We start from the raw sequence: 12,974 nt of genomic DNA, 5'->3' as shown, positions 1-12,974 counted from the left end.
TGTTTTCACCTGTCTGCATGTGCTCTTTTTTTTCTTTAGGGGGGCCAGAGTCAAAGGGAAGTTCAGAGAATCCTACTTACTCCCTGCCTTCTCTGTGAAACCCATCATGACCTCCGAGGAACCCATTCCCAGAGAGAAACTAAATCCTCCTACACCCAGCATCTATGTACGTTACACTGTCCAATTCTTTTGACACAAACTGGAAATGATCACGTCATCAACATGGTAGAAGATAGAGCAAACTGCCAATAGTAGAAAAAGAAACAAAATGAAAAGATAGATAGATACTTTGGGCTAAGGGCGGCTGTGGCTCAGTTGGTAGAGTCGTCGTCTCTCAACCAGAAGGTCGAGGGTTCAATCCCCAGCTGAGCAACATGTCTGATGTGTCCTTGGGCAAGACACCTAACCCTGAATTGCTCCCACTGCTTCAGTGGTGGTGTATGAATGGATTAGTTACTTCTGATGGATGATACTACATAGTGATCATCACTACCATCAGTGTGTGGATGTGTAGGTGTGACCTGCAGTGTAAAAGAGCTTTGAGTAGTCAGAAGACTAGAAAAGCACTATATAAGCTCAAGTCCATTTACCATTTATTGATCCCGAGGGACATTCAAAGCATCCAGTAGCAGGTTACAAAGACGTGCATGACATGAAACATTTGTTACAAATTACCCACAAAACCGACCCCATACATACATATATATGTTAACCCCCAAAAAGATTTAAAGAATACCCCTAGATGAATCGAACTTAAACTGTGCAATTAAAAATAGACTTATACAAGAAATGTTCATAACCCGTGCAGGGATAAAAATATGTGCAATTTAAACAAGAACCTATAAACAGTTGAGGAAAAAAATCTGTAATTAGACCTGAATATAAAAAATAAAAGTGTTGACCTTCTGAAGTTGTGAAGAAAAAAGAAGGTGATCTATAATCTTAGATCCATTGCTAAGGACATTGATCATCATCTGGGATTATTTTTACTTGCAAAATGTCCAGTTTAATAATTTACATTTTTCACAGTCCCTGTGATTTGAACAGTTTTATGTGTAACAACATGTATGCCTGTGCTGCCCTCTTGTGGTGATAAATGAGGACAGCAGCTCTTTCCTTGTTCACTAATGTGTTTCTTTACTCTCTAGTTGGAGAGTAAGAGGGATGCCTTCTCTCCTGTGCTGCTGCAGTTCTGTACAGACCCCAAGAATCCTGTGACTGTCATCAGAGGACTGGCTGGATCTCTGCGACTCAGTAAGTTTACACACACAGTGGACGTGCACATGTAGTAACACACTTTGTACATTGAAAACATTTAAACTGGTCTCTGGACAGTTCTTAATCAAATGAATTCTAAATTAAGCAACTGTCAACTAAATGCTGTATAAGAAATAACAACTGGATGAACCAGTCGATTGATTGATTGATTTATAGCTGAGGCGGTAGATCCCTAAGTATTAGAGGTAACACCAGCTGCTTGTAGCATGTCATACCCTCTCTCAGCACTTTCTACCATTAGATAAAAACTGACAAAAGAAATGAAATTGAGTTGCTTTGATTTTTGTTCCTGTTTTCAGACCTGGGGCTGTTTTCTACAAAGTCCCTGGTGGAAGCCAATGCAGAGCAGGCAGTGGAGGTTAGGACCCAAGTCCAGCAGCCTGCTGATGAGAACTGGGACCCCAGTGGGACCGGTCAGACATGGCCCTGTGAGAGCAGCCGCTCCCACACCACAATCGCCAAGTACGCACAGTACCAGGCCTCCAGCTTCCAAGAGAGTCTGCAGGTAAATCTTCAACTTCTTCATGCTATGTTGTTTGTAATCAAAAATAAGTTTTTTAAATGTAACTGAGGTTTTTATATCAAGGATAGGACATCCATGTTTCTGCATGGTGTGATTGAATTGTTTTGACTTGTGTGTTTAGGAAGAGAAAGGCAGTGAAGATGAGGAGGAGGAGGAGGAGGAGGAGGAGGATGATAAAGAGAAGAAGACATCCAGTAGCTCTGATAATTCCATCAAAGAAAGCTCTAAAGAAAGTAGCAGGTAAGGTTGTGAAATAGCATCACGATTTCCAGTACACTTAAGAGTTTTGGTTTTCATTCTCAAATGTTCATTTCTCCTCAGTGCCGAGCAGAAGCCAGTGGGGAAGATCATTAAGTTTGGTACCAACATAGACCTGTCAGATCCCAAGAGGTGAGCAACTTTCTATACTATTTATATTTATATACAACATACTCCTGAAACCACAGTGATCATATTCTAAAACGATGTTTTTCACTGTCCTTGTGTTTATGTCTCAGTGGTGCAGCATGACAGTAACGTGAAGATGAAAGTTCATTCTGATCCTCTTTCTCTTCTCAGATGGAAACCTCAGCTTCAGGAGTTGCAGAAGCTGCCAGCATTCATGCGTGTGGCATCAAGTGGAAACATGCTGAGCCATGTGGGACACACAATCCTCGGCATGAACACTGTGCAGCTCTACATGAAGGTTCCAGGGAGCCGGACACCAGGTAAACAAGAACTGTCTTTTCATTTGATAAATGAAGGTAAACATGTAAACACAAGTTATTACAGAGAGAATAATGTTTTAAAAATAGGTAATGAAATACAGTCGTATAATACAACAGAGGATGTTCCTCCCACAGGTCACCAAGAAAACAACAACTTCTGCTCTGTAAACATCAACATCGGGCCCGGTGACTGTGAGTGGTTCTCTGTTCACGAGAACTACTGGCCTGCCATTAACGACTTCTGTGAAAAGTGAGTGGACAAACTAAATAGAAGATTACATTGAATTTACATTTGAAGCATTTGGATCATTTAAACAGTTTACAAAATGTCAGGAGCTGTCTTTAACACATCTGTTTCCACTTCAGGCACGGAGTAGATTACCTAACGGGGTCCTGGTGGCCCGTGTTAGAGGACCTCTACAAGGCCAACATCCCTGTGTATCGCTTCATCCAACGGCCCGGAGACTTGGTGTGGATCAATGCTGGAACTGTTCACTGGGTCCAGGCTGTTGGTTGGTGCAACAACATCGCTTGGAATGTGGGACCCCTCAGTGGTGAGGAGCAACCCGTGTAGAGATTATAGATGACCTTTCATGACATTAAGTTTATACATTCAGAGGCTTTCTTTATCTTTAACAAATTGTTGTATGTCTGCCTGCAGCTTACCAGTACCAGCTCGCCCTGGAGAGATTTGAGTGGAATGAGGTCAAAAAGGTCAAATCCATTGTACCCATGATCCATGTGTCCTGGAACGTGGCCCGGACCGTCAAGATCACAGACGAGGACACCTTCAAGATGATTAAGTGAGTTCCTGACTTTCTTAGGCTCCAAGTAAAAATTAATAAACCCTCTTATACATTCTGAAACTAAGAGTTAGAGTTTGTTTACCATGGTGCACTATACCAAAAGATTAAATATGAGGTAAAAAAAATCCCTTTATTACTGAAGCAGTACTTCAATAGGAACTCTATAACCTTATTATATATATTTCAACTGTAAAAATACTTTATACATCATGTTGATGATTTGATGTTTCTGCCAGACACTGCCTGCTGCAATCTATGAAGCACATCCAGATCCTGCGTGACCAGTTGGTGGTTGTCGGCAAGAAACCTTCCTATCAGAGTCGAGTGAAGGATGAGCCCGCCTACTACTGCAACGAGTGTGATGTGAGTTACTACCAGCATGCCCTCTATTAAAGAAATACAACCAATAACCACAGAACAAACCTCACTTAAACTGAGCAGAAAAGGTGCTCTTATGTTCTATTATAGCACATAATATTATTATACATACACATTATGTGTTGTTTAAAAGTGCTTAGGTTTGAGTTGTTCCTTCTAAAGCAGCAGTACAGTACTTCAATCCCAAAAAATAAGAAGTTAACACTCACACAAACGTGTTTGTAGTCTCAAAAAAAATCCCACTCTGTTAGAGCGCAGCAGGAAATATTCAGGAAAATTCACCACAAGTGAGGGCGGGTTTGAAAATGTCCTCTTACTTCCATTCACCGTGTGTGGCACCTGGTGGTAACGCATTGAAACGGCATCAATATGTTTTCCTGTTTGCCAACATGTTCTTCTCCACTCTTTTGTTTTGTTGATACAGTGAATAGCCTGCCTGAACTTTCCAGGAGTGCACATGTGAAAACAGCTTTAATAAGCCTTTGAAAACACCTACAGCCCACGCTGCTTACCTTTAAAACATAGGAAAAGACATTAATCACAAACACATTAAATATGAAACTGTACGGACCTGATTTACTAAAGCTTTGGTTGGGTTAAAATGTGGATGAACTTGATAGCTGATGTGGCGCACTGAAGATCGGTCTGTCAAGTGTGCAAAACAACACATTGTCCATTTAGTTTGTTTACCTTAGTGAATATTCAATGTGGGGCGTTTCTACCCTAGTGTGCAGAAAATGCAAAAAAGTTAATTTAGTACACTCATTGTGATTTACCATGATGGAAAAAAAATGCACTGATTGTGAAGGTGTCTGTATTTACAGGCTGTGACAGGAAGGTGCTCATCCAGGCTGCTGTTATTGTAGCAAGAAGGAGACACATGTGTTGGAATGACAGAAAAATAAATGAACAGACACTGTAGTCTAAAGAAAATAAACTTTAGCATTCATGTCCGCTCGTCTCTTTCCCTTTACATTCCCCGGCTGCTACGCTGTGGGACTGCTTTTATTGTGAGACCTCATCACTGCTTGTTCCCCATCTTCAATCTGTATCTTCATGGAGATTACAATGTTCAGGCCAGACGAGCGGTTATCGCTGAGTCAGGTCTGAGTGGAGGACTCAGCTTCTCCTGCTACCCTGTTTGACAATCCATCTTTAAAAGATGGAGGGAGGAGGTTTTATGATAAGCCAGATTTTCTTTTTGGAATTTTCAGATTTCTCTTCTGAAACTCAAAATATGTTTATTTGCCTCTTCCAGTAATACCTCGAGTTACATCTAGCAGTCAAACTGTCCATGATGTAAATCCTGCCCCCTCCACAATCTTTGCTCCTGTTATCATTCACACAGTCTGTCTGAGTCCATCACCCTCACTTGTTGTACTTGTTACATGATCTTAGTAAATCAGGCCCTTTGAGTGTTAGACTCATTCTCACATGATTTATTACAAACTTTTTTTAAAGGTCCCATATTCAGCTTTTTCTGGTTTTATATGCCCTTTAGTGTGTTTTCCAAGTGTCCTGTGCATGTTTAGGCACATCTATGTGCAAAAATTCAAAGTCCATGGAAACGCAGTTTCTCCTACGTCCTCCTGTTAGCTGTAGCATTAGCTGCATGTAACGCTCGGTTCTAGCCTCCCTTGATAAAAATTTGTCAGTGTGTCTTCTTTGTCAGTGTGAGATCACTGATCTAATCCCATTGGCTCATTGTGGCAAGCCCAGCAGCTCATGTTGAAATTTCCAAGAAGCATTCTGAGCAACTGACCAATAACGACAGAGCGGATCGGCAGACCAATCAGAGCAGACTTGGCCTACGTGGGGTCTAACAGTGTGGGCTCAGCAGAGCGTAGCTGACGGACTCAGAGCGTAGAGGGAGCAAGGAGGAGCAGTACATGAAAACAGACACTTTTTTATAACTTTATCTATTGTGAATGTACAAAAGTAGGTACATAGATTAAATATACGAACCCCAAAAAGGGCAGAATATGGGCTCTTTAATATCAGTTCTTGACATAATTCTTTCCTGAAACTATATTGCATGTTTCCTAACCTGTTGTCTCGTCTGTCAACAGGTGGAGGTGTTCAATCTATTGTTTGTGACGAGTGAGAACAACAGCAGGAAGACGTATGTGGTTCACTGTGAGGACTGTGCTCGTCAGCGTAACCCCAACATGAACAACGTGGTGGTGCTGGAGCAGTACCGCATGGAGGAACTCATGAACATATACGACTCCTTCAGCCTGGTAAGCACACACACTCTTTCATATTCATCATTTTACTCTTTTCTTAGTTTTCTCCAATACACCTCGTTGTTATTTCTGTCCCCAAGGATTAAAAAAATTAGTAGATTACTGTTCCATATAAATCCTGACTGTGTTGTGTCTTTTCCAGGCCTCGTCGTCCCGGTGACAGAACTCTCCTCCTGCGTCTCTTTAGCCATAACCAAAACTCCTGCAAGCCGGGACACATTTTCACTTTGGTTTTTTGAATGACCCTTTCATTAATAAACACAATATTTGCTACTACTACTGCTATTTCTGGACAGCCAGTTGAATATGTTTACTCATCAGAAACGTTTACAAAAAGAAATACCAAGCAGCCAATACCATACCAGTTTACTCTCAGACGGTGCTTTTAACCAGAAACCAGGGGGCAGTCCGTGCTGCCGTTGAACAAACTTTTGAGGGTAGTTTTGGGTTTAATGGAGAGAAAAGTACGTTCTCTTTTTGTTGTCTTGAATCCTGAAATTTGTACTGTTTGCAATGTTTGTGGGGTGCTGTCTTTTTGAAAAAAAATTAATTTATTGGTTTTTTTGGGGGTTTTTTCTAAACTAGATCAGCCTAGATATATACCACATTGGCCTTGTATGAAGAAAGAAAATAAAAATACTAATAATAGAGTTATGAACATTTTTCTAAAGCATTAAGAATTTAAAAATGACAAATGTTTGGAATGCTTCAAAACATACGGGTTTTAATGACTTTGGTTGTGTTCTGGGGGGGGGCGTTCCTTTTGTCTTTTTTGGTTTCTTGGATGTGTTGTACATTTTGTGTTTGTATGAATTCTACTTTTCATCAGGATATTAATATTCAGTTGACACTTATCAGGTATTTTGTTTAATTCCTCCATCTCTGAATGAACTTTCAAAAAAAAAGAAAAGATCTCATTGTCATCTGGTGTGTGTGTGATTATACCTCGGATATGTTTTTGTTCCAATATGCAGACGTAGAATTTTCCTCTTTTGGCATTGTACATTTAATTTAAAAATGTTTCCTCTATTTATTGGATATCAATGTTCTCCCTTTTTGAACGGGGTTGTACAAGCGATTCTTTTTTCAAATGACTGATTGCTCTGTAAGAAATGTGGGGGTGGTGGGGGCTGCTGTTTCTCTGGTGCTTGCCTCTCACTACTCCTGCCTTTTTCTCCTGATATATATCAAATGATATCTTTATCTGGAATATAACGCCACCTTTCTTGTAGACAGTAGGCACACTGCTCACGTAGAGAATGGAATGCTGTGTTTGTATGGTCTTTAAGGAAAAAACAACCTTTTCCAAAATGTTTGAGAAATGGTCATTTTTTTATTCTGTAGGGGGATTTTAGATGAAATTCTAATGATTTTTATGATATTATCTGTTGAATATGATAATGAGATAGATGGTGCTACATTTTCTCTTTTTTCTGTTTGTCTTCTTAAAATGAGAATTCTATTTTTCCTGTTGCAATATTACCCAACCCCTTTCCTTCTCTTTGTGGTCATTTATTTATAACTGCACTGTTTAGAGAATTCACACACTTGCATACACACACACCAAACTGAGCCAGACATGTCTTAAACACTTGTGAATTTGTGACTATTAATAATAAACACATTTTGATAAATCTAGAAATGAGTGTCTCGATTCTTTTGACTTTGTAACATCTAAGTTCATCTGTCATAGTGTAATCTTACCAACATGAACAAAAGAATCAGGTAATCATGATTATATTTACATCATTTAGGGACAGCACAGTGGTGTGATGGGGCCTTTCTCTGTTTTTCTCTGTCTGACTGCAGGAACCTTACAGCATCCTCGCAGAGTTCAAAAACATGAAGAAACTTCATTTATATAACCTTGACAGCAGGTTTGAGTGTGAGTCATCAATCTATATTCAAGTACTCAAACATCATTCAACTTTTATTAACTTACATTATTTACATTATTAATATCATCTCAATGTATTTTGTTATAGTCTAGTCTTTATTTGACCTTAATGCCTTCACATCATATTTCAATTTTCCTTCAATCTATATGCAAAAAGCAGCGCCTGTTATCATGTTTACCTTATTAACAAATATTCTGTTTAGTTTTCTCTATTTCTTGAAACAACAGAAAAGTAAGAGTGTTTGGCACAGCTTTGTCACTCTTTGAAATCAGTCCTGAATGTGACGGACAAAAAGGTGTGTGAAGGAAAGCTAAGGAACACTTCAGGAAAGTTTGAATGAAAAGGGGAAAAGACTATTTTAAGCTTTAAGCTGATCTAATTAAATACACCTTAAACAAGTTAATTCTGTCACTCTAGATAGACTTTTAACATAACTATTGAGAGAGAACAAGGTCATAAAGCAGTTTCCTCAAGTAAACAATCCAATTTAATGATTTTTTTTCATTAAAAAATCAGATTTTTACATTATAAAAATATATAATGTACGACGAAGTATTAGGTCCATGTTTAAGAACAAAAAAAATAAAAAAATTTGATCAAAGTCATAGATTTACGAGATAAAATTTGTAAATGGATCTATATTAGGTTATGGTTAAAATAATTATTCTGAAAGGTTTAACCAGAAGAGTAGCCTCCTGAAATGGTAACCCTCAAATTTCCTCTCCAAGAAAAGAGACACATGTCCTTTAAGTCAGTGTGTTTCTTTCTTTGGAGATTCCCCTCAGTATCTTCAGGTTCCTTACCATGCTGATGCTGATGTGTGTGTGCTTTATGTAAATCACCAACACAACAATCAATCTGTTGTTTTAAAACAGAGACTTGATATTCAGTCAATCTGTGTTACAGACTACACAAGGAAGTATCTCCTTCTTTTTGAAACCTACTTAAGATATAACTATTAAACTAACTAACTACTAAATACTAACCTACTAAAGATAAACATATAGCTTACTAAAGTCTAACTTGACAAGAGGCTCCACATTCCTCATTTACGTACAGACGGCTGCTGCTCTTCTGATATACTTTAAAATAACCACTTTTATCTCTTAATGTTTGACTTTAATCTACTACATTAAGACTTTCTTCTCTTCTGACTTCTTTCATAAAGATTTACACAATTATTCTCCAAAATGCATCACTTTAATCACAAAATCTCTGATCCCCCCCACCGGCTCTAATAATCCTTTGTAATAATGTATTTGATATATAATTTACTATAAAAAATAAAATACAGAAACATTTCTCTCTGCATCAGAAAGTCTCTATTGATGTTGTTGTGTTTTTTCCTTGAGGGAACAGGTTGAGTTAAAGATCATTGGCAGGTCACTTGATCCAGGGGTCAAGTTAGAGGCTAAGGGCAAGGAGGGACAAAAACCAGTGGAGCGTCTGAAGGAAATCCTGTTTCAGAACACACAGGAAACACACCACAGTCTTTTCATCCTTCATCAGGTGATGACAAGAGGATGCCGGTTTTTCCCTCAGCAAGGACAAAATACTGCAGCAGCCTCGTCTTTATCATGATGAAAAAACACTGAACAGTTTGTTTATGCTCCTCTTGTTGTGCAAGATAAAGATGGATTATGTTGTAACTATTTGATCTATGATGCCGAGGGCCCGAAGAGGGATGTTAATGCTTTAAACACACTGCATGTCAAATGATTATAGGGGACTTCATGTAGACCAGGAGGGGCTGAAAGTAAACAAGGTCTACAAGCTCAAATCAGAAGGAGATTTTATACAAGACTATTTACTCCGCTCTGAACTTGGGTTATCACTGTAACTAATTACAGAGCCCTAGATTCTTATTTCATCCTCCTCTTCTTATCATGCTCTGATGTGGTGTCCTCATGCTGCTGCAAACAGATCGTCTGTCCTATTAGATTTCTGAAAAAGATGAACAGTCACCAAAGTTATAAATGAAAGTTAGTTTTGAGTTAATAACTTAAAATAGCCTTAAATTAAAACTAAATAAGCTTCAGAGATAAACTCCAGCTTAGATCTCTGACTCTTCTTCTTCTGTGTTTTTCTTTCTTTTTCTTTTTATTATTAGTTGTTTTTTTCATCTGTTTTTTTAAGTCATGCTTAGTCTGAAAAAGTTTGTTTTTAAACCTTTTTATAACAGTCAGACTTTGATTATAAATAAAGGTACACTTATAATTATATCATATATATTATATATATTATATTATATTATATATATTATACTTATTATTATGCTTATAATTATAGCAGCCAGACTTTGATTATAAATAAAGGCGGGTGAAAACCAAAGGGCTTTCAGCTGCAGTCTTTTAAATATGTTGGATCCCTGGACCTTTAGAAAGTACATATCACCCAGCAGGGTCTTTTTTAGGGGTAGATCTTTTACCCCAGAACTACATTTAGATCCTGGTAGATTTGGTCGAAACGCACAAAAAGACCACATTTCTGGAGTTCCTCCAGTTGAAACGGGGCTTTGAAAAATTACAAAATTATTTCTTAGCTGGGCGCTGGCAGCCTACGGGTTACCCCTCAAAGTGGGCGGCCCGGGTTGGAATTCCAGCTGTGGTTCCTTTTCCACATGTCTTTCAACCAACAAATGACTCAGTTCATCCTTGATTTCAGATTTGGGCTGAGACAACAGTTCAAAAGAATGGGACACGCAGAAAAGACAACCTCAAAACATAAACTCCAACAGCTGTCACCAAGGTGGGAACAAGATACTACCATGTTTTACAAATGGATGAAGTTGTATGATAGTTGAAAGGATGTATAAATTAATGCATTTACATACATATAGATCCCTTCTAGATTCATTTTTGTTAATATAATTCTAACAAATATTATTCTATCATTTACATAAAGAAATGTGTCTTTAACATTATTGATCAATGAAGACTATTGAGACATTTTGCTCCTAGTTACTGAACACCTTAATAATAATAATAATAATAATAATAATAATTTATACTTTATAAATTCAGTTTTACACTCTGTTAAATGAACATGAACACACATATAGGCTGAAATACACACACATGCACAAACAGGATCCTCTGGACATTAATGGAGAGGTCTCAGAGTGAGGGGGCTGCCCACAGCGAGCGCTCCAGAGCAGTGTTTTGCCTCATCCAATGACACCTGGAATTGGCTACAGCCCCCTGCAACCCCGAACAGTATAAGCGTTGGATGTTTCAAGGTAATCAGTACCGTGCCTAAGCTTCACCACTGAAGCCCGGGGCCCGTATTCAATTTAGCTTAAAGAAATCCTACCCAAAAAAAATCCTAGCGATGATTTTTAGCCTACAGCTGATCTGAGAACATTCTCAGAGCAACTCTGAGCAAGGAAGAGACAGAAACTTGTATCTTAGTGAGGAGGTGTGGTTGACCCCGGTGCTAGGTATGACACATTTTTTCAGAAGCTGTGATTGGTTAATCAAAGAAATTGAGAAAAAAAGTCAATCAAAGAATCTAGTCAGATGATCTTTAAAAGTATAGCCTACAAGATGTCAGCCCCTTTAACATGCTGATACATGCAGTTTGTACACATTAATGATAAGTTCTCTATGCTCACCAAAGTTAGCCATGGAGTCCAACAAGGGTCAGAGCTTGGAACACTTATCTTCACCTTATAGTGCTTCCTCTAGGTAATATTATGAGGAAACCTTCTACTGTACATACCAATCAGTTAGGCAGACACCCTTTTAACCTTAGGTAGGCTTGAAATGGACTGGTAAAACATCTGCAGCAGCTTCTTACAGATGTTGAAGGACCCCAGCCTTCTCAGGAAGTACAGACGGCTCTGTCCCTTCCTGCAGATAGTGTCCATGTTTGATGACCAGTCCAGCCTGTCTTCCAACTGCAGCCCCAGGTACCCGTAGGTCCTGACCACCTCCACGTCGACCCCCCCGATGGAAACAGGTTGCAGATGTGGCTTGTTCCGTCGGAAGTCCACCACCATCTCCTTGGTCTTGGTTCAGCTGCAGATGGTTTGAACAATAATAGGATAATAATAAGACAATAACAATAATAAGCAGGCACATGACACACATCCCATATTTTATTTTATTTTTTTTATTTAACATTTTTATAAAATAGTTGTTCACCCAAAAGCCTATCATTCTCACAAGTCCTTACAAGTAATAAACATAGCAAAATCTTTTTCAGCACGATAACCCAGAAGAGACTCACTTTTCTCTTTTTCCTGATGTGATCTTTAATCACCATGAACCTCATTCAAGCGGAGGGCCATTTGGAGTATAGACACTGCAGCATTCTTTTGTGAAAATATCAGCCAGTTTCTCAAATATTTCAAAACCTTCTATTTTTTTAGCCACCTTTAATGTCAGAGCAGAAAGTCCAAATGGATCTGTATGCAAAACTTTTACTTTTTTTAAAATACAGGTGCACTGTCTGTCATGATTTGGTTTTGTATTTGAGTTTCCCTGTTTTATCCCAGTGTTGCTTGTTTCCCTTGTGTGTTAATGTTCCCTAGTGTTGCTGGTTTTTCCCTTGTGTGTTTCCTAGTTTTGTCTTCAGTGTTTTCTGTTTTATTTTGTCATTTATTATCCTTGTGTATCTCTGTGTTCTAGTGTGTTTTTGTTTCATTCTTGAGTTCTGTGTGTCTTTAGTGTTTCATGATTTAGTTTGTAGTTGTCCTCAGTGTTTCTTGTATTCCTGCCTCTGTGTGTTTCCCAGTGTGATTGTCCTCACCTGTGTCTTGTTAGTCTCACCTGTGTTTGATTACCCTATGTCTATTTAGTCTCTGTGTTTCTTCCCCGCTGTGTCAGTTCGTTGTATGTTGTTGTATGTCGTTTGTTGGTATGTCAGTTTTTGCTCGTGCGCCTCTGTGGCTCCCTGTTTTTGATCCCTGTGTTTTTTGTTGAACTTTTGAAGTAAGTTTTTGTTTGGCTTTTTGTTAAAATAAATAGTTTAGTTAATTCTGCACTTGGATCCACACCTCCTTGTTTTCCAATTGTGACACTGTCTTCTTTTGCTACTCCCTCATGCATCATTATGAACATTTTTGGCCATTTGGGCAAATTTGTCCTCTTGATCTGGCCATCATTTTGGCCGTGTTAGTGCATATGGCACATTTT

At 38.6% G+C, this 12,974-nt stretch overlaps 1 protein-coding gene across 1 annotated transcript in view; it reads left to right on the top strand.

Annotated features, from left to right (window-relative positions):
* kdm6ba (lysine (K)-specific demethylase 6B, a) overlaps positions 1-7,580 on the top strand; it is a 118,983-nt gene extending 111,403 nt beyond the window's left edge. The window contains exons 16-27 of the mRNA XM_061031457.1: positions 40-166; positions 1,149-1,254; positions 1,578-1,783; positions 1,923-2,041; positions 2,123-2,191; positions 2,360-2,508; positions 2,644-2,758; positions 2,875-3,062; positions 3,170-3,311; positions 3,551-3,677; positions 5,762-5,932; positions 6,081-7,580. Coding sequence (XP_060887440.1) covers positions 40-166; positions 1,149-1,254; positions 1,578-1,783; positions 1,923-2,041; positions 2,123-2,191; positions 2,360-2,508; positions 2,644-2,758; positions 2,875-3,062; positions 3,170-3,311; positions 3,551-3,677; positions 5,762-5,932; positions 6,081-6,098 — 1,537 coding nt within the window. The 3' untranslated portion in view covers positions 6,099-7,580. The remainder of the gene's footprint in view (positions 1-39; positions 167-1,148; positions 1,255-1,577; positions 1,784-1,922; positions 2,042-2,122; positions 2,192-2,359; positions 2,509-2,643; positions 2,759-2,874; positions 3,063-3,169; positions 3,312-3,550; positions 3,678-5,761; positions 5,933-6,080) is intronic.
* The last annotated feature ends 5,394 nt before the right edge of the window (positions 7,581-12,974 follow it).

The sequence above is a fragment of the Labrus mixtus genome, chromosome 23 (genome assembly GCF_963584025.1).
Source record: "Labrus mixtus chromosome 23, fLabMix1.1, whole genome shotgun sequence".
NCBI classification, from domain to species: Eukaryota; Metazoa; Chordata; class Actinopteri; order Labriformes; family Labridae; genus Labrus; species Labrus mixtus.
Note: the sequence above shows the minus strand (reverse complement) of the source record. Positions and strands in the feature narration are given on the sequence as shown.